Here is a 20,672-nt window from a genome sequence, read left to right as displayed (position 1 = left end):
GAAACGAAGGAACCTGCTGCATACACAATGCTGCACTCTTGCCATCCTAGCTTACGTTACCTTGCTAAAAAGGTGACAGGTACAGCAATGTGACTCTTTCACGCAAGCAATTTAGAAACTGAGATTATAAATGACCTTGGAGAACTGTTTCCAGTTACTTAAAATGACACTCGGGTGACTGCTGATATAGAGCCATATCATCTTAAATTTCTGACTCCCATAGAGTAACCAGCAAAATAGCACTTTTAAAGTATATTTTTCTAATCTGCTGTAGATTATTTTCAAACTGCAATACGAGACATTTTTCCTCATTTGCTCTAGTAGAAAAAAGGTGCACTATAGGTATTGCAACTAAAAGAACAGCTACATGAAAACATGCCTTGTAGCCACAAAAGTACAAATGAGAATGTATTTCTCTGACATTTTCTACCAGAAGAAAGGTGCTAAGGTAAACGTCTTAGATCATAAATAGTCTCTATTCTGTCTGGGCAGGTAAGTGTTGAGATTTATCCCCAGACAGAACGATGCGCTTTCCTGTGGTTTTCTCTGGCCATGGTGTCTGTTTTTTGGCTTTTTTCCTGATCTGGATGCTATTTCAAGCCAGTTTTTCCCTAGTGAGCTGCAAAAGGCTGTTCCCTCTCCACAAGGGAACTCATATCTAAGTGATTCCTGTAGATACAAGCAGTGGAGGAAACACTGGGGATAATTTCCAAACAAGAATCCTATTCTCCCCAATTCTATTATAAAAGTTTGTCCAAATAGTTACTGGATGCATTAAACACATCTACCGATTCATTCATCCGATCATTCAACAAGTATTTATTGAGCATATACTATATGCCAGAAACTATTCTAGGTATAAGGATACAGCGGAGAACAAGAGTCATAGACGCTGTCTTCAAGGAGCTTACGGTTTTAGCCTAGACAGGCAAAAAAGTAAATAAACAAGGAAATATAAAAGATGGGGCTAGAACTGTGAAGGAATGAATCAAGACATTACACTGAAAAACAATGGGGATAATCTATTCTGACAGAATATTGTTTCCCTGATCCCACCTGCTGACTCCTTCCTTGCTTTATGGTTAATGTTCAGCTTCAAAGAGCCTCAAAGAGTCAAGCCTTTTATTTGTATTAAATTCCAAAAGCAAATGATAACTGTGTTTTTCAGTTGGCCACCTGCATCCTCAATTTAAAATCTGCATGAGAAAATGAAGGATGCCCTTTGGAAAAAAATGTCTCTCCATATGTTCACACAAAATGAATTTTAAAAATAATTTTAAAAATTAAGAATCTTGGGGGCAGCGGGGTGACTCGGTTAGAGCGCAGTGCTCGTAACAACACCACGGTGGCTGGTTCGATTCCCACATGGGCCAGTGAGCTGCGCCCTCCACAACTAGATTGAAAAACGACGACTTGACTTGGAGCTGAGCTGCGCCTTCTACAACTAGACTGAAAAACGACTTGACTTGCTGCTGATGGGTCCAGGAAAAACACACTGTTCCCCAACATTCCCCAATTAAAAAAAAACAACTTAAGAATCTTATATAATGTTCATTTTTGAAACTAAAAACTTAATTTGAAAGTAAAAGTCATTAATCCTGGCAGAAATATTGTCTTACTAACACACTTCTTTCTATAAACAGGGGAACCCTGCCTACGAGAAATATATAAGACCACTATTACAAAGCTGGAGACCCAAGCTCTGAAATAATCAACAGCGTTCAAGAAGCATTACTATGTGATAATGCTAGTATGGCATATACATCATTATAATTTTAAAGTACACATGTATGTAGTTTTGAAAGAATTATTATCTTTTAGAGATATGGTCTGAAGTGAATGAAATACTGTGATTTACTTTCAAATAATCCATGGGAGGAAAAGAAGCGAATGAATAGTTGTTGATGTTGGTGAACGGGTACATGGGTGTTGACAATCTATGAGTATGTTTGAAATTTCCCACAATAAAACACCGTTGCACTATCCATGTGTAGCATCGATTTTGTTAAATCCTAGGATTTTGCTTTAGATCTAGCAAAAGCCAATAAACTCCTTAGTTATCACTTGTGTCTGTAGCACACATTTATCGGAAGGTTTAAAAGCACAAACCTGTGAGCACATGCTCCAAAAGTGCCTGTGGAAATGTAACCTAAACAAATGAGGAGCCCTAAGAATGCAACTAATTATCAAATTTTTTAATCAACTCTTCAGCAGAAAATTGTTGCAAATTTCGTAAGACAACATTGTCTCAAATTACCCAAATATAATCCAGCTACACTTTTATATAATTTTTAGTTGCTTAAGTTTATAAAACTCTCAAAATTAAATGCCACCAGACAAATTAAACTGCAAAATACCTCAGCTGGCTACTTTTTCTAATTTACTCATATAATCAATTTAGTTGTTAATAAATCTAGAAAACTTACCAAAAGCAAACTTATCTCCAGTAAACTGATCAAGGAAGAGACTTCTTAAGTTTTTAACTTTTAAACTGCGGACGAGCTAAAATTATTCCCGTTTCCATACCTGTATTCAAGCCAAATCATTTTATCTCACATTGACCTCAGCTAATTTAACACATAAGTGGATGGCTTGGTTTTTTCTTAGGTGACCACTAATCAATTTGAAGTAGGAAGCCATTTTCTAAAAAGATAACGTCATACTAGTATATGTACTGAAACCACAGCAACCTGCCAATAATATTAAGGAATTTTAGTTTGAAGATGGTGAAAATGGGGTAATTTCTGAATGCTGGTCACTTGTCAAATCTGTTTTTTTTTCTTTTGTCAAATCTTAAATGTTCAGAGAGACATGGGATGAAGTAAGTGTTCTCATCCTCCTTTTCAGAGACAGACTCAGACTCTTCCAACAGGAGAAAAGGAGCAACCGGCCCTAGCGCACACAGCCTCCACACCGCTCCTCCCATAGAACAGGGAAGAAATTATGAGACTTCCTTTCACCAGGTGTTCTAGCAAACCAGGAAGTCTCACGCTAGTTAACATAATCCTTCCTGTAATTTCAAAGAAATACAATCAAATGAACTTTCTAAAATTAAGACTACACTGAAACAAATAAAAGTACACGTATCTCCAACTGTTCCAGATCCCCCAATTACTGCAGTTTATTTCTTCTCCTCAGAAATAAACTTAACTTGAATAATAAAATGCATTTGTGGGTCACTATAATATAGGATAATAAAGTGGCTGAGGAGTCAGTTTGTCCCTGTGCTCAACACAAGGCCAGGGTAAGGGTCATATTCACAACTATGACAATTGGTGGATAACTGAAGGAAAATCTTTAACCTTCAACATATGTCCTATTTGAAAAACTTTTTCAAACTGTATATTCACTGTTCACATGGCACTGTTTTAGACAAAATTAATAATCCCATATATTCCTGCTTTAATAACACAGTTGACTTCTATAAACTGCATCCTATGGTGCCACTGAATCCTCTTGAATCAAATGCAAATGTGCTACAGGCAGTACCTATTGGTTCATAAAACAATGCGTACTTTAGACAAAGAATATGATTCCCCCCCTGAAATAACAATAATCAAAAAATACAAACCTAATTTGTGTATTTCATTTTTTATTAGTTTTTTGTTTTGTTTTTTTTTCTGGTAGACAGTACACTTGGGAATTATACTGCACCAGGCATAAGAAGTAAGATTTCTACCACAGGGAGATTTTGTATTCAGAATCCAATATAAATATTTCTAGTCAGACATTTCCATGGCTACAGATATTTGGTTGCTTGATTTATATGCATAGGAAGAAACAGTTGTCATAACTGCAAAAAGCAGTACTTAACATGTACTTTTAAATGATTGGAACCGTTTTCCTTTACCATTACAATACTGGTTATTGATTTGGAAACTAGGTCACCCTACATGATGTTTTGATTCTTCAAAGGCATCATGACTACTCTGTTCATTCTTTCATTCCTGCATTTTTAGCCTTCTAGCTGAGTTAGGGACCATTTAATCAGAAATCATCTTAGCACTGTAATTTTAAAAAAGCTCTGTTAAGGGTAGATTATATACCATAATGATTTTCAGACTTCTTTTTATAAAAAAGGTATCTGGAGGCTCTGAACAGGCACATGCAAACTCAGGGTGAAGGGAACAAACAGAAGAGTCTGCTGAAGCACAAAACCTCCTTCTGGTCCTCAATGTCTTCAAATAAATACAAAGTAGAAAAAAAGAATCCCACACTGTTATTTAGGAAAAAAAAAAAAATCAGTCTCTTCTACCTCCTGGAGAGTCCATTTCCAGGAGTGCATCCCCAGCCGGCCGGCCGTCAGTCGTCCGTCTTCCGGGCCAGCCGGCAGAAAGTCCAGTTGTGCTCCACTGTGTTCTCGTTGGCCCGCTCACTCATGTGATGCACTCGGGTGTTGCGGATCGTGAAGCCTTGCTTTGTGATGTACTCCATCAGGTGGACCCGCAGGGAAACTTCCTGGTGATAATCGCAGGGTCCGAAAGTGAAGGAGACCTGGCAGTCTCTGGTGTCCATCATGTGCTTATTCCACTTTGTGAAATAGTTTGAGATGCCTTCTAGTAAGGAATGGACCTTGGTGGTGATGGTTAACTGGGTTATGATGACAGCTACTGGATTAGAGTACTTAGAAAGCTTCCGGGTACTAGATAACTCCACAACTTCTTCAAAAGTATCCATAGGATATAAAGGCTTAGGGTCATTGAGACACTGAATCAAGGGCTCGATCTGATAAAAATCTGCTTCTTTCCGAAGCAGATCAAATTCCTTAAAATCCAGGGGTAAGGTCAACTCTGAAGTTCTTAAGAAGTTGAGGACATAACGGAAAAGAGGTCCATCGCGATCAATGAAGTAATTGCCTTGAGGGTCTCGAGCTGTGGGGAAGTCCCCCCCAAACATAGCTCCAAGCATGGAATCCGGGTATCGCGTCAATGTGGTGAGAGACGTTGTATACAAGTGTCCACCTACATTTAACGTGACTGGGTCAGTCATCTGAAATTTTTTAAAACATGATCAGTCATCTGAAATTTTCAGAATCCTAACTTTGACATATTAAGAAAATTAATGGTAACAAGCAAAGCAGAAGATTCCTTTAAGGTATAACGTATTTAGCAATCCTATTACGCAAAAATAGCTTTATTTTCAATGATAAACCCACCTAGATGAAGGGATCTAACATATACTTTCGATAGGAAAAAAAAAGGGATAAATCCAATTTTTAAAAGATTTATACTAAGAAACAAGGGCATGACTTCCAAAGCCACGTAATTTCAGGCTTTGAAATACTCTAAAGAGAGTATATTATGGAAAGACAAAGGCCAAACTAAAATAAACTAAGTTTCTGATTTTAAGAAGACCTTCATTTTTAACTCAATTTGACATAAATAGGCAAAAAAAAAGATATGATAATGAAAGACATCTATTTTCAATACTTCTTTTGTTTTTCCCCCTCAAAAAGGGGATGAAATCGTGAAATTTATTTTAAAGATAAAAATTTAATCTACGTAACTTTTTCATGGTAATAACCATTGTGCCAAACACTAAATTAAGATACAGTTTGTCAACACAATCTCATATGCCCAAAAGCTAACGGCAGCTTTCAGATTTCAAAATCTGATAGTGTATTCACTTTTGTAACATTAATGTTGCAATCTGGCCTTTAGTTTTGAAAAGCAAGTTTCTCTAAATAATATATACATACCTTGGGTTTCAGAAATTATATTTAAGAAAAAACTAAATAAAGTCAGGCAAATAGACTTCTGGTGCTAGGCAAGTAAAATATTTCTTACCAAAGGAAAAGAAAAATAGGCACACATGCACACACGAAGAAAAAAAAGTGCAAGTGGGAGAAAAGGCACCTTCTCAACGGCTAACCTCCCTAACCACAAGAAAATATCTTCTGTACCATTACCTAGTGGACCATTTTCAGAGTCACTCATCTATGAAGGAAGAGTATTAAAAGCAATAAACTTTAAAGACCGAAAAATCATGATCTCTCTCAAATAAGTGATTATAAAAAGTTACCTGGAGAGTCCATATTGGGTTTGCTCCCATAGAAAACAACCAAACAAAACAAAAATGCGCCAAAAATACATGTAAAGTAAGGGGAGGTTGCACCAATTTATAACTTCCAGTCTTACGAGATGTATTATACATAAGAATACATATAAAGGGGGGAAAGACACACAAACATAATTTGCCAGCCTTCAAAATGCATCTGCAAAAGCCTCTCACCATATAGCCCCAGTCTCCATTATCCATCTGCTCCAGCTCTGCGTCTTGGGGAGCCCAGGTTCCAGGGAAACTTGGGGAGGAGAAAAAGACATGATAGCACATGTAACTATGAAAACAGAGAAGAAAGGTTTTTCCACCCAACAGAGCAGGCAAAATACCAGAAAACTAATCATCTTTGCTCAATTAAAACCTGCTACAGGGCAAAGATCTGGGAAAGAAAGCATTCCTCTAGGGCCCACAGGCCTTCTGTGAGTCTCTCTATCCTTCCCACAACGTGTACCGAACCTTTGCAGAGAAAGAATTATCCTATACTTAGAGAAGGAAGAACAGCCCAGTAAGTAAACCAGTCATTCAAATTCTATCTTCTCTGAAAATTTTATTTTTAGAATTTATATAGAACATTATGATTAACTCTACAAATGTATCCTTGTGCAAACTTAGGATGATCTTTATCACAAAGGTTAAGAGAAAGGGAGAAAGAGAAAACTCTTCTTCATTAGAATTTCAGTTATACAAACTAAACATCTCAGTAAAAGCATTAAAAGCCACAAACCTCCGTAACACCAATATAACTTTCTAAGAGAAATACATCCGAATGGTATTTCGTTTATAACAAAAAAACGAATTATACTTCTAACAGTGATCCATTCCATTTTATATAATAATCAAAACAAATAGAAAACGATTTAAATGCCAAACCAGTAGAGCACAATTTGGGGTGAAAAGAACCTTACTAATCTGTGAAGAGCCAGCCTGAAGACGCTGATAAATATCCAGATAGCAATGATGCCAGTTTGAATTTACCTACAATTCAAAATCACTTTAAACAGTTCCCAGCTCCTGAGCTGCGTTAGTCAGTTCTCTCTCACACACATCATTCCCCAAGTCAACCAGCAAAGCAAACTGCAGAACAAATTTCAAAAGCTCTGGCAATAGACTATAAGAAACATGGACTTATCGGTATTTATCCAGGAACAGCATTGGCTTTTTTATGTGGTCTTTGAACAGATTCACTTTTCCCACTTTTAGAGGAATCTGGCACACTATTCCCAGAACAGGCCCTGGCTACAGAAGATCACAAAGGCTCTTTCTCAAAAGGTCACTCAGGCATGTAGAGAACATTTGCATAGCACAGTATGGGCTGAAATCAGAGCCTGAAGCATCTATTTCTCCACCTCGAAAATTCTTCAAAGCAAACAAGCTAAAATGTGGACCAGACAACGTGCAGTCAGTTTTTATTCTCCACACTCAGCAGTTAGATATAGATAGGCCTCCACATGCTATAGGGTGAGAAATGGAATAATGTCAAATTCAGGGCTGCTGTAACATCCTTTCATTCCTCTGACTTGCTCCATAAACAATATTTGAAGTAAAGAGAACTAAGAGACAGGATTTACCAATTTGTATCATGAGCATCTGATTCAGTTACTGATACAATAGACAGATCAGTAACTGAGCAATTTAAAAGGCCAGTCTTCCAAAAGTTCTGGGAAGATGCTCTTCTTTGGCATCTCCCCATCACCCAAAGTATTCATTCCTGACAGTCTCAAAGTAATTCTGTCAACCAACATTCACTGTTGGTCAATAAACATTATGTGCAATGTGGATATACAGAAATAGGGAAGGGGCAATCCTGGTCCTCACGGAGCTTTCAATCTATGAAGAAAGGCAACATACAACTGAAGTACAGAACAGAACTCAAAAGGGCCCCAGACCAGATGGACTGGCAGAGGCCTTCCGGAACAAAGAGCAAGGATAATTCCAAACGGAAAACGGAGGACTTCCGGGAAGAACTCACTCAGCAGAATTCTGCAGGAATATCTGGACAACCTGAGAAGGGACTCCAGAATGAAGAAACAATTTGAGAAACAAGAAACTTGAAGGATTAACCTTAGACCCCCTACAGCTATCTATTAATCTCATCCACCTCGCAGGGATTTATTTACAAATTTAACAGTAACTCAGTCTAAGCCAGCAGTCATAATGGGTTTGTAAAAATTCCCCTAAGGCAAAATAGCAAGAATCTACTCGCTAGTGTGATTGAAGGCTATTTGTCCTGTCTTTTAAATGAAGAACTGCAGTACATGAATATTCAAATGGTTAAAGGAGAAATGGGGGACCAAAGACCAGGGAAAAAAAGACATCAATGTTACAGCTGTTATGCAAGGTCTGCCCACTCTTAATGCTTTTTTTTCTTTCTCTTTTTTACTGCTAAATCGAAAGAAGATAACTTCCTGAGCATCACAAAAAGAAAACCAGATGATGCCCCTGAATCTGTTCCCCAGCAATAGCCAAGGTTCTCTTCTGGTACAAAAATGTAAGGAAACCTCAAGCTTAATAATTCAGGAAAGCAATTATGGGAATCTATACAAGTTTCTTAAAAAACACCCAAAAGCCTCCTTGCACTTGTGTAAAAAATACATAAAAATAAAATGAAGTTACTATGAGGCACTTCCAATAACAAGGACTAAACTATCCAAAAAAATCTAACTGTTCTAAGGGAAAAAAAGAGCTCTAAGGGAAAAAATAGTATTGATTAGTTTAAATTTTATCTCTACTCCTTACTTCTAAACATCCTCAGTGGAGATGCTTTACATACAGCAAGAAACAAACCAAAAAATGCAGGAAGATTCCCGGTCATCCAAAAGCGGGAGAATCAGCCTCTGAATCCATGACTACTAGGAACATCTCAGAGACAACGCAGATGAATGAAACAGAACATAATCCAAAAGAATTTCCGGAATAGCTTCAATCTCTTCTAAATCATTTTCCAGAGCTACTAACAATTAGAAAATGATTTATTTGCTTTTCATCTTCTCTCCCTTCTGGCATAGTCTCCAGTGGAGGGCTTAATGAGAAGTTAAATGACCACAAGAGAGGCAGCAGAAGGAAGAGCTTGAAATGGGCATCCAAAGGGCCTCTATTAATCGATGAAAACAATGAAAAATCTACTATTTCAGAAAATTTGCCAGGAACGGAGATTATGAGGGTAACAATGAAAAAAAGTTTCCTTTACAGTGCCTTGCCTTACTAAAGATCGTTTTAAACAACAGCGAATGCAACCAAGCACAATTATAGAATTCAAAGAAAGTCTTCAGACCCTACAAAATCAGTTCACGTGGAAAGATCTGACCTCTGGCCCAAACAAAATTCTTGTGGAAACTGGCTGACAGGTCCCAAAGAATATAAAGCGCTACTGAAAATTCACCTGTTTAAGCTTCAAATGTTAATCATGACTAATGCATAAATTCTGTTAGCAGATAATTAAGCTAAGGAAAACACTAAATAATTTATAAAAGCCTTAAAAGAACTTGCTAAGAATTTTCTAAAATAGCAAATATGAAAAATGCACCATTCAACAAGTTTAATACTTTAAAGAATTAACCTAAGACCACCTGAAAGCCATTCTCCTCACCACTGCAGATTACAGGCTTTATGGTTATGATGAACTAACTTAATGCAAATATTCTGTGTTTATCATTTCTGCTACAGACAAAGAATTCTCTGGAGCAAAAGTTCTATTCCTATATAACAACCTATACACTGCAATGCACACACCTCCGAACTTAAATAAGTAATTAATAAAAACCTATAGCTACTGCCTCCCCAGTTTCCAAGTAGCCCTTTGAAAATGCCTTTCTACTGAAATCTTTGTGTCTGGCATTCAGAAAAGAAGGCTCAATAAATTCCATCTATACATACCTTCAAATTACCTCTGTACTGAATTTCTCTGTTCTTGAAACGTGGGAGTTTGAAAGTGAGATACTTTTTATAGTACCGTAACTAGTTCAGCGACATCTAAAGGAGTCTTTTGGGTTAACATTCACATACAGGCTGGCACAAGTAGCCAGGCGCACAAGAATGTGATTATCATGGTAGGCTATCCTAACATACACTGAAGAAATGGACTGCTTCTTCCTAAAACTAGTTCTTTTCTCTCTCCCCTCTCTCCACTAAAAGGCTAAGTTGAAAACTGACTTTAATACAAAGAACAGTCACAAACAGTCACAAAATAATTCATTTCCTCTTACCCTCAGTTTCTACAAGATAAAACAAAAGTAATAATACCACTTAGGCACAACACAAAGGTAACAAGTAACCTACAGAGTAACAGATCAGAGGAAGTTCTGAAGTCACACACAGACCAGTGCAGAGGAAAGAGAACTGGTTATGGGTAAGGATCTGTAATCCCAATTCTGTTCCATTACTATTTATCACTCTTTATGCCCCGTTGTGTCTTTGCAGGACAGGAGAAAATAAGTGAGATCATGAATAGAAAACCATTTGTAAACTGGCAAGTATTAAACAAACATAAAGATACTAGTGACAACATAAACAAACGTCCTATGGTGAATTAAGAAACTTCAGAGTGTGAACACAAGTAATTTAAGAGCACGGCAGGAAGACAGGGCAAATATGGAAGAGAAGTCCTCTTAATCTGCTTCCAATCTCCCCAGGTCCTCCTTTTCCCGGAGCTCCAGAAGGGAGAACTAAGGTAAAGGGGAGTGTGCATTCTCAGACATCTGAGCTCTTGAGCACAGAAGGAACTTCTTGAAAGCATGACTCAGGATTATCTCCAAGTTAAAGCTGAATCCAAATAAATACGTGTATTCCATCTTAATTAGACTTTACATATCAAATCCAAGACACACTGAGGAATTCATAGTAAGACGCACCCTAGGATCCCTTTATGTAGTAATGCTTTAGTTGAAATATCAATTATGAAAATTCAAATCACACAAACCTTAGGAATGGCATGATGACCATCCTGACCACTCAATCCTTAATATTTACGGCATTACACAAATGAAATATGAGTATGGACTGAGAGTCTCAAACAAAGAGCAAGTTCTCTCAACCTACCAACCCTGCAGGTAAACACTGTTTTCCTTTTCCTAGCTACAGATTGGTGCATTTGAAAACATCTCAATCTTGGGTTCAGGCCTGTAATAAATGCTGTCCCCTACTTCTTTCCTGTCCTGGAATCATTCATGTATTTGAGCATTTGTGACAAGAAAATTAACATGCCAAGAGGAAATGGTAAAAGACCTTAGGCTACCCCAAACATTCTTTGCCAAACCAGGTCACCCGAGTCTCTTTGCACTCAAATCTCTTCAATCACAAAGTCCTAAAACTGGATTTATCAACTTATCCCATAACTGGTATACTTGAACAGAAACTTGATAACTTCAGCAGAATTTCCAAACAGATCTCTGTCTCATTTCTCCCGTCCCACCCCAGACACCGCCTCCACCACCATCAGCTCAGCAGGTGTTTCAGGGGCTCCCCATTCCCGTGGCCATTTATCACCTCTGACATCAAGCATTAAAAATGCCATGACACACATAAATCTGAGCATAAAACACTCAGCTGCAGCCAGAGTGTCTCTCTGGGGCAGAAAGTCCCCTAAGACAGGGAACCCTGCTTTAGGCTTTAAATTAGGGCAAACGATGGCTAATAAGCGCCACCGCCCCCTCCCCCAAAAAAGAAACCAATCATTTTAGAGCACACCTCGAGGTGTCCCCGACCGGGCCGTGCTTCGCTGTCGCCCCGCAGGCGATGCCCCCTCTTCCGACCCGCCCGGGCGTGGAACCGGAGATGCTCCGGGCACGGGCGGGGAACATGCATTGGAGCCCGAACCCCGGTCCGCCGAAACCGCACGTCCGCGCCGGGCGGGCCCCGGAACCCCGGCCGAAGCCCGGCCACTCGGCCGCGGGCAGCCCGCCGCGGGCTCGTGCCAGCCCCGGAGCGCGCTGCCCGGGCTCCCCGCGGTCCCCTCAGCGCGGCCCCACCACCGCCCGGGATTCTCCTCCACCCCGCTCCCCCGGCCGCTCCGCGAGGGCTTCTCCTTGTGCCCTGCTCTCCCGAGCCCCGGGCCCCTAAGCCCCGGGCCCGCCCCCACTCACTGCAAGCTGGCCGCGGTGGCCGGGCCGGGAGATGCCGGCGGCCGGAGAGCGCGAGCGCGAGGACGAGCGAGCCCGCGCCCGGCGGCGGCGGCAGCAGCGGCAGAGTGGACGACTGAGCCGGCGCCCGGAGTTGCGGCTCCTGCCGCTCCGCGCAGGAGGTGCCTCCCAGCAGAGCCGCGGCGCCACGAGCGCGGGCGCCCCCTAATGGCGGCGCGTGCGGGAAGCCAGAGGGCCGGGAGGCGAGGAATTCCGCCGGGGGCAGCCAGGCCTCACGGTCCGGCGGGCTCCGCAGCAGTCCCAAAGCCCCAGTCCCAAAACCCAGTCCCCTCCCCCCCGAGGCTCCGCCCCGAAACACCGAGGCCCCGCCCAGAACCCGCCCCTACGTCCTGCCTCCGCCCACAATTTGGGATCAGCCCAGCCTCCTCCCCACCCTACTCCATCCCCCGCAGTCTTCTCTGCGTCCTCGGACTTAGGGTCCCCACAGCTGTTTTTCTTGTCTTTTCACTAATATATACAGGGTCTCGACCATGTGCCAGTCCTAGGGGATACAGCCTCCACCAAGATGGAGGGGGCTTCTAAACAGAGAAAACAGACGAGACCCAAGGAAACAGCCAATAGATAAAATCATGACAACTTATGATAATAAGTGTTGGGAGCTACATGATAAGAGGAATTAGATGGAGAATAAGGGGAGGGGGCCTCTGCTTCAGATGCAATGGCCAAGGAAGACCTGGACCCTGGGCCTCTGGCAGAGCACCTTCTGGCCTTGCGTCCCATGTGGAAGGCGACCCCGTAATTAAGGTCACCTATCAGGCCTGCTGAGCAGGGTAAGGAAGGGCAGCCAGGCCTGAAGGGTCAATATGGGCAGCCAGATGGGGAGAAGGGTAGAGCTGACTTCAGAAAAAATGGCCGGTGCAAAGGCTCTGAGGCCTAAAGGAGCTGGCCCTCGCTGAGACTGGGCACCGATAGTGTCCTCATTTCACCAGGAAGGAAGCCAAGGCTGCAGAGGGTGAGAGGAATTATGTAAAAGTCTCAGGGCTAATTGGTCTCCAAGCATAGACTCCTTCCAAGTCCCATTTACTCCTGCTAACCAGATCTCTGTCCCCTTCCCGGTGGGACTGGATATGTGACATTGGTTTTGCCATTTCTCTTTCCCCACCAGGGGTAACCACTAGCCTTAGAAACTCACCTGTGTTTCATGTTTGCGTGTGCATGAGCTGGTTCTGAGGTTAACTTTTATCGTATGATCATCACAGCCATATCTGATACTTGGTTTTTCTCTGAAAACTGGAATTGATAGTTTAAATAAATGACATATGCTTCATCAACATAATTGCGTGTTACATTATCGTATTCAAAAAGAATAGGTAAGTATACAGGAAAATGTGTGATCAACTAGGCAGTGCATAAAAGATTATACATGGTATAACCCTAATTTTATTTTTAAAAACAAATATATATAGACAAAAATTTTGAAGGAAATATACCAAATCATTGATCATAGCTCTCTAGGTAATAGGATAGGTATGTTAGTGACTTATTACTCTTCAATGTTCTTCTGAATTTTCTATATTTCCTAGAATCGATATTGAATTTATAATCAGAAAAATATGAGTTCTATTTTTTACAAAAGAAAGACAATACCAAAAATATCTAACACTTAGATGTCCAGGATTTGTCGCCACTGAAAAATCCAGATGTGCCCCTGACTTACTGGTGTCCTTTGAAGAATGATTTCCCTCTTAGAGGTTCTATTTTCCCCAACCAAAAAGTAGAAGAATTTGTCAGTGATTTTTAACAGAACTATTTCTATATACCTCTTAAAGTTTTCATTGCTCTTATAAATTATATTTTCAAATTTACAGTTTTAAATGTATTGATGGTTATTGAAACACGGTTGGTTTTTATACAATAATCTTGTATTTCGCAAACTTGAGTTCTTTTTTTTTTTTTAATTTTTTTTTGGCGGGGGAAGGGGAACAGGACTCTATTGGGGAACAGTGTGTATTTCCAGGACTTTTTTTCCAAGTCAAGTTGTCCCCTCAATCTTAGTTGTGGAGGGTGCCATTCAGCTTCAAGTTGTTGTCCTTTCAGTCTTAATTGTGGAGGGTGTAGCTCAGCTCCAGGTCCAGTCGCTGTTGCCAGTTGCTGGGGGCGCTGCCCACCATCCCTTGCGCAACTCGAGGAATCAAACTGGCAACCTTGTGTCCAGAACCCGCTGGCCCATGTGGGAATAGAACCGGCAGCCCTCGGAGCTAGGAACACAAAGCTCCAACCGCCTGAGCCACCGGGCCAGCCCTGAGCTCTTTTTTAGTTCTAAGTTTATAGGCTCTCTTGAATTTTCTGTGTAAATAGTCATAGTGTCTGCAAGTAATAACAGTTTGGTATCTTCCTGTCTAGTCTTTATTTTATTTCCTTTTTCCTTGTTTTACTGCACTGACTAAAATCTCCAGCACTATGTTGAATTGCACTGATGATAGTGGACAATTCTATCTTGTTCTTGACTGTTTCTAATAAGTCACCATTGAATATGGTGTTTGTTATAGATTTTTGATAGACACTCTTGATCAAGGTAAGGAAGTATTATTCTACTTTATTATGAATGGGTGTTGAATTTTATCAAATGTGGGATTTTTAACCCTAAAGTAATGAATTACAATCATGGATTTCGTGTTATTAAACCATTCCTGGAATAAATTTACCTTGATAATGTATTATTTTTCAAAACGGTGCTCTATGCTGTTTGCTAATATTTTATTTAGGAATTTTGTGTCCATGTTTATGAATGAGATATGTCTGCTATTTTTCTTTTCACTTATTGTCTCCTTGTCTGGTTTTGCTATCAAAGTTACATAAGCCTCATAAAATAAATTAAGGAATGGATGTGTCTATTCACTAGAGCAGCTTCTGTAAGACGGATTTTCTGTAGTTTGGATTTTCCATAGGATTCTCCTATGAACCATCGTGGCTTGGGGTTGGGGTGGGGAGTGTTTACACTGACACCCAGCCCACCACATTCAATCTGGCCTCAGGGCCCGCCTTCTACACCTAAATAGCTTTTGTGGGGCCATCAGTCATCTCCTGGTTGTTGAATCCAAAAGAACCTCCTCAGAGCTCCCATTCTCAGGCCTCCCTGTGATGATAGGTGGACCATACCCTGTGAGAGGCAGTCTCTTCCCGTGCCCTGTTCTAGTTTTCCTCCGTCCTCTGCAGCACCATCTCTCAGACTCCTGGAGATGCTCCTCCTTGCTTTACCCATCTTCTGTCCAGGCTGCTAGCCAAGTCCATCGTCTCCTCTCGGCCTCCCCCTCTCTGTGGAGTAGCTCAGTCACCTCCATTAATCCAGGATTGTCTCTAAGCCAAAAGATTCCCAAACCCGTACCTCCAGCCCAGGCCTCTGTCCTCAACTTCAGACCTACAGATCCTCCAGCCCCTACGATGTGCCAGGTACTGTGCTAAGTGCTTCTACCTTCTGGGTCAGTTCTCTATTGCCACGTAACAAATTGTCCAAAACGTAAGGCTTAAAACAACCAACATTTCTTATCTCACAGTCTCTATGGGTCAAGAATGTGGAAGTGGATTAGGCAGGTAGCAGATCTTGTAGCGAGGATGTCAGCTGGGGCTGCAGTCAGCTGAAGGCTTGCTCGGGCTGGAGAACTGGCTTCTAGGCTCACTTGTGTGGTTTTCAGCAGGCGCAGTAGTTCTTCACATGAGCCTCTTGACAACATGGCAGCTGGCATCCCCCAGAGTGAGTGGTCTAAGAGAGAACAAGACAAAGCCGCCATGGCTTTTATAAATCAGCCTTGAAAGTCACAGACCAGTCCTACTATCGTGTGGGAGGGCCCCACACAAGGATGCGATTACCAGGTGGTGGGAATCATGGGGTTACCTTGGAGGCTGCCCACCACATCCGTACAACACCCCACGGTACAGATCAGAAAACGAAGGCAAGCAGAGCTGAAGTCACTGCCCGTGGCCACACAGCCAAGTGTGAGGAGAGAGATCTGAACACAGCTCTGCCGGCTCCCTGCAATTTTCTCCTCCGATGGTCTACCTCCAGCGTCCTCACCTTCAACATGTGAAAACCTGAACCCTCCCGCCTCACCACCCCCAAACCTCCCAAGTCCCCAGCTCAGCGAATGGTGCCACCATCCTCCCATCTGTCCAAACCAGAAACTTGGAGTCATGCCTGCCCCTCCCGCCCCCTCACTTCCCAGTGCCAGACACCCCAGCCCTGCCAAGTCTTCCTCCTCCATGCAGCTCGGATCCATCTCCCTCTCTCCGTCTCCACCACTGTCTCACCGGGCCAAGCCACTAACATGGCCGTCCATCCTGAGGTCCCTCATTCTCTCTGCCCCAACACTCCCCATCCGCCCTCCTCTCTCCAGCCTTAGTCACCTTTAAGTACACAAAGTCGTTGTGTCACCCTGCCTGCTTTAAACTCCTTCAATGGCTCCCATTGCCTTTAGGATCCAGCCCAAATTCCCTCTGGGGGGACCAGGCCCCTGCCCACTTCTCTGGCCTCCTCCTTGGACCCTCTTCTCTCTGTCGGGACCCCAACCCCTCTGGCCATCTTTTGGTGTCTAGGACTCACTGCAAAATTTTTCACTTCACGGCCTCTGTTATGCTGTTCCCTTAGCCTGGAACATTCCCCCAGCCCTTGGCATGCCTGTATCCTCATCCTCCTGCATATGGCCACCTCCTCAGAGAGGCCTTTCCCGACCGCTCAGCCCGGCTGATGTCCCCCAAGTAGAACTTCCATAGTGCCTTGTCCTTCTCTCCTTACCTCACTGCTTCCCAGCCGAACTGTGCGCTCCCTCAGAGCAGTGCTGTGTCTGCCTGGCTCACGGCAGCAGCCTAGAACTTCACAATGAGCCTGGCACTCAGCACGTACTCGACAATTAGGGGAGAGTTTGGTGCATTCTCTCCACTCCCTGCATTCCCCCTTGCACCCCATCCTCCAGCCACTGCACAATGTTCGGTGCCTTAAATGAAGCATGGGATCCCTCATCTCCAGGTCTCTGCACATGCTGTTTCCCCTACAGGGATGCTCGTCCCTCCTGCCCCCTATTTACTCAACTAAATCCTGTATATTCATCAGGAACTAAGGTTACCAGGTTTAGGAAATGAAAAGACAGAATGCTCAGTTAAATTTGAATTTCAGATAAACAATGAATAATGTTTTTATTTTAAGTATGTCACAAATATTGCACTAAATAAAAGCATCCTGTATTTTATCTGGCAACCCTCGCAGGAACCAACACCAGTTCCCTCTCCTCTAGGAGATCTCCCTGGCCTCTTTCGCCTTCCTCTCCCCACCCCCGCCATTAGGTCTGTTCACCCCTCAGCCCCAGGCTCCCAAACCACTCCCCTGCTTGCCCCAGCTCAGCATGAACGCTCACTGTGTTTTGAAATTGTCTGTTACCAACTAGAATGTGGCCTCCTTGACGGAGAAGACTGTCTCAAGTCTTCATGCAGAGTATCTCTTTTCACCTGGGACAATCCTGGCCACAGGAAATGGTTAGTAAGGTTCCTGAGTGGAGAAATGAAAGATCACCAAAGACGGAATAAACACAGTAAACAAGATGAAAAAAGGAACCAGCAAATGAAACACAGCCCACAAACTGAATCTCTTGGCTGATTATCCACAGTGAGGAGCCCCCTTTCCCATCCAGCCTCCCTGTCCTGTCTGGCTTCTGTCACTGAGCACCCCCCACCAGGTCCCCCCAGTCTCAGGGAGTCTTATGATTGGTAGAGCAAGATTGAAAAAAGTAAAAAACAGTCCCTTTAGGGGTTTTTCCAAAACAGCCTCTTGAATATTCAAATAGGAGGCCCTATGGGGAGCAGGGTGGGAGAGCAGGCAGGCCTCAGCCTAGACTAGAAAGAGGCTGTGAGGATCCCCTAGGTGGGGAGGTGCCCCCAAAAGTTGGGGGCTGCTGCTCCACTGCCCAGAGAGCTACCAAAGTTTGAGCAGGTCACCTGGGGGCTGAACCTGCATTCTGCCCACCTGAGGCCATCTAATTACCTCCCAAGTTGGGGATGGTCCCTAGGGACTCCAGGAGGCAAGAGACCCTAAAGCAGCTGACTGCATGGATTATCTGGACCCAAGATAATTCCTTCCCTCTGAGTATTCTGAACACTGGAGGAACTGGCCAGGGGAGAAACTCGCTCCACTCTGCCCGTCTTGGTGGTGGGTTCTTCCCCTTCTCTGCCTGTGCGCTTCTCCCTTCCTCCCTCAGTCCCCTTTGGTCCTGGTCCACTGGTTTCACTAGCAGAGGTTCTCTTAAGGCTGGTAAAAGGCGTTCCTTAGCCTTTTACTCACTGGCTGCCCTGACTGGGAAATGCATTTCTAACCAGTCTCCCCCATCCTGGGGGAGTCTCCCCTCATCCCCACCGGGGCTGGCCCCAATCCCTCTGCACATTTACCCCAGCCTCTGGCACAAGGGACCCTTGCAGCAGCAGTTTCCAGTACCTCCCCCACTTCCAGCCATGGAGACGCTTTGGTATGTTTGACAAGGGTATTTTTCCTTTTTACAAGGTTTGTAATTACCTATTATTTCTGATCTTCTCTTTCTTCAGCTTCCAGAACTCTGCTGGGAGCTACAGAACCAGTGGGGGAGAATCTGGTTCTCACCAGAGCTGAGAAAGAGGCCCTGTGGTCATCCTTGGATGTCACCATCCCCTTCACCATTGTGACTCTGTAATTAGAGAGAATGGATCTGACCTTAGACCAGAGATCGGCAACTCTGGCTTCTGGCTTTAGTCCCCTGAGGGTCTCAGTGTGCCACATCTGAGAAGCCCCGGGCCTCGAGAATCCTTATATGTCAAGAAGGAATAAAAAAAGCTGCCTGGCCATAGCACGGCCAGCTGGCATGCAGAAGGCAAGACAACTCCAGATTCTGCGTTCTCATCCTTCCTGACAGCTCAGTGCTGTAAATGCTTGTCAATAACACATTTTAGTCCTTGGTTGTCCTTACGCCCCATTCCTAATCCAAACCACTTTCTCTGCATGTGTTTGCTAGTTGAGCAAGAGCCAAATTCACTTTCAAAGACAGCACACCTCCTGCCTCTTCTGTCCTGTCCCTCCCAGGTGGGTCTCCCGGGTCCTATGACCTCTCCTTCCTAACATATCCAAGGTCTCTTTTTCTACACGTCTTCCTGCCTGGATATCCACCTTCTCCCTCAACCTAGTGAGTGACCACCTATGCAATGCCCCGCCCCCTACCCAAATGCATCACTTGGTCAAGGTCTCAGTCTGAAATATGGTTGTATTACCTTTAGTGAGCTCCTATGTTTTACACGGGCGTAAATAACATTTGTAAAGCTGCCATAGTATGGGATCTGTTAAGGTTCCAGGGGCTTCTGAAATAAAAGATATGATTAAAAGGCAGGAATTCTATTTTAAACCTATTATAATGTCCCTTGGGTTTTGTGATGATGGTGGGGGTTCAACTTCTCAGTGGCTAACAGTGGATCCATTGTTATCCCGGCAAAATAACGAGAGCATCATGTAGAGAAGTAACTATAGTAACCTCATGAAGAGCCATGTTTCAGGATTCAGAATCTGTTACACATGTCACTTATTTCCTGTTACTGATGTCAGGTCCCAAACCACAGCAAAGCACACTGGGTTGGATTCCAGTTTGCTTTCTGGCTCTGTCCCTCACCAGCAATGGGGGCTTGGACCCACTCAGGAGCCCTCAGCCTCAGTTTCCTCAACTGCAAAACGGAATAAAACAATACCTTGGCAGGGTTGTTGTGACAATGAAATGAGGCAATTAAAGCATGAAAAACTTGGGGTGGCCGGATGGCTCAGTTGATTAGAGCATGAGCTCTTAACAACAAGGTTGCTGGTTTGATTCCCACATGGACCTCCACAACTAGATTGGAAACAACGGCTTGAGCTTGGAGCTGAGCCGCCGGTGGGCAGCCAGTTGGCTCAGTGGTTGGAGCATGGTGATCATAACACCAAGGTCGCCAGCTCGATTCCAACATGGGCCAGTGAGCGGCGCTCTCCACAACTAGATTGAAAAAACAATGACTTGACTTCCTGGAAAAACACACTATTTCCCAATATTCCCCAATTACATTTTTAAAAAGTATGAAAAACTCTGATAATACAGTGCCTGGCATGAAGTCGGCACACAATAAATTGGTAGCTCCTGTTATAATAACTAATTGCTATACTGCTGATTTGAAAGATAAATATAGAATTGAAACTGGCAGGCAGCAGGAGAACCTGGCTGAGAGAGGAAACTTTTTGAGACTGATGATTTGATTGTTCCACCAAGGCCTCTTAAAACATCCATTTATTTTAGATGCAAGTTGAATATTGTCCACGTTGATGATTGCTATGAATAATTAAGGAACAATGTCCACTGACATTCTGATAGCACTTGCGTGATTAGCTAAATATAGCTTCTTATAACCCTTTCGGTATTGACACACAAAACCTAATCCCCTAACACTGTGAAACTAAGTTGGTAGGGTAATATAGTTACACAAAATAATAAACAGGAAAGTAATAATTTTTTT

General features: G+C 42.9%; 2 protein-coding genes and 1 long non-coding RNA gene across 7 annotated transcripts in view; 1 reads left to right on the top strand and 2 right to left on the bottom strand.

Moving 5' to 3' along the window:
- Positions 1 to 1,985, top strand: part of ACOX2 (acyl-CoA oxidase 2) — a 28,227-nt gene extending 26,242 nt beyond the window's left edge. For both annotated transcript variants that reach the window (XM_033132594.1, XM_033132593.1), the window contains exon 15: positions 1,644 to 1,985. In XM_033132594.1, coding sequence (XP_032988485.1) covers positions 1,644 to 1,706 — 63 coding nt within the window. In that variant the 3' untranslated portion in view covers positions 1,707 to 1,985. The remainder of the gene's footprint in view (positions 1 to 1,643) is intronic.
- A 1,597-nt stretch (positions 1,986 to 3,582) lies between these two features.
- Positions 3,583 to 13,389, bottom strand: KCTD6 (potassium channel tetramerization domain containing 6). 4 transcript variants are annotated; one of them, XM_033132326.1, is made up of 3 exons: positions 13,327 to 13,389; positions 6,232 to 6,301; positions 3,583 to 4,989 (listed from the first exon to the last, which is right to left on the bottom strand). In XM_033132326.1, exons 1-3 carry the CDS (start codon positions 13,335 to 13,337, stop codon positions 4,303 to 4,305), a joined length of 768 nt encoding a protein of 255 aa, XP_032988217.1. In that variant the 5' UTR covers positions 13,338 to 13,389; the 3' UTR covers positions 3,583 to 4,302. The 4 variants fall into 4 exon arrangements, with proteins under 4 accessions (XP_032988217.1, XP_032988218.1, XP_032988216.1 ...); XM_033132327.1 differs by lacking the exon at positions 13,327 to 13,389 and adding an exon at positions 12,138 to 12,290; XM_033132325.1 differs by lacking the exon at positions 13,327 to 13,389 and adding an exon at positions 11,743 to 11,937.
- Positions 13,390 to 14,321: 932 nt separating this feature from the next.
- LOC117036894 (uncharacterized) overlaps positions 14,322 to 20,672 on the bottom strand; it is a 28,592-nt gene continuing 22,241 nt past the window's right edge. Inside the window, exons 4-7 of the long non-coding RNA XR_004425455.1 lie at positions 19,413 to 19,499; positions 18,688 to 18,835; positions 17,563 to 17,670; positions 14,322 to 15,894 (exon numbers count right to left, since the gene is read on the bottom strand). This is a non-coding gene — a long non-coding RNA (uncharacterized LOC117036894). The remainder of the gene's footprint in view (positions 15,895 to 17,562; positions 17,671 to 18,687; positions 18,836 to 19,412; positions 19,500 to 20,672) is intronic.

This window comes from Rhinolophus ferrumequinum, chromosome 17, assembly GCF_004115265.2.
Source record: "Rhinolophus ferrumequinum isolate MPI-CBG mRhiFer1 chromosome 17, mRhiFer1_v1.p, whole genome shotgun sequence".
NCBI lineage: Eukaryota > Metazoa > Chordata > Mammalia > Chiroptera > Rhinolophidae > Rhinolophus > Rhinolophus ferrumequinum.
Note: the sequence above shows the minus strand (reverse complement) of the source record. Positions and strands in the feature narration are given on the sequence as shown.

What these genes read in the sequence shown, in the direction of transcription:
- KCTD6 (XM_033132325.1), bottom strand. Translation starts at nt 11,855, where the DNA reads ATGTTCCCCGCCCGTGCCCGGAGCATCTCCGGTTCCACGCCCGGGCGG. An exon ending in CCGGTCGGGGACACCTCGAG is followed by an intron (nt 6,302 to 11,742) that starts GTGTGCTCTAAA and finishes CTCCTCCCCAAG; the next exon opens with TTTCCCTGGAACCTGGGCTC. An exon ending in ATGGAGACTGGGGCTATATG is followed by an intron (nt 4,990 to 6,231) that starts GTGAGAGGCTTT and finishes AAAAAATTTCAG; the next exon opens with ATGACTGACCCAGTCACGTT.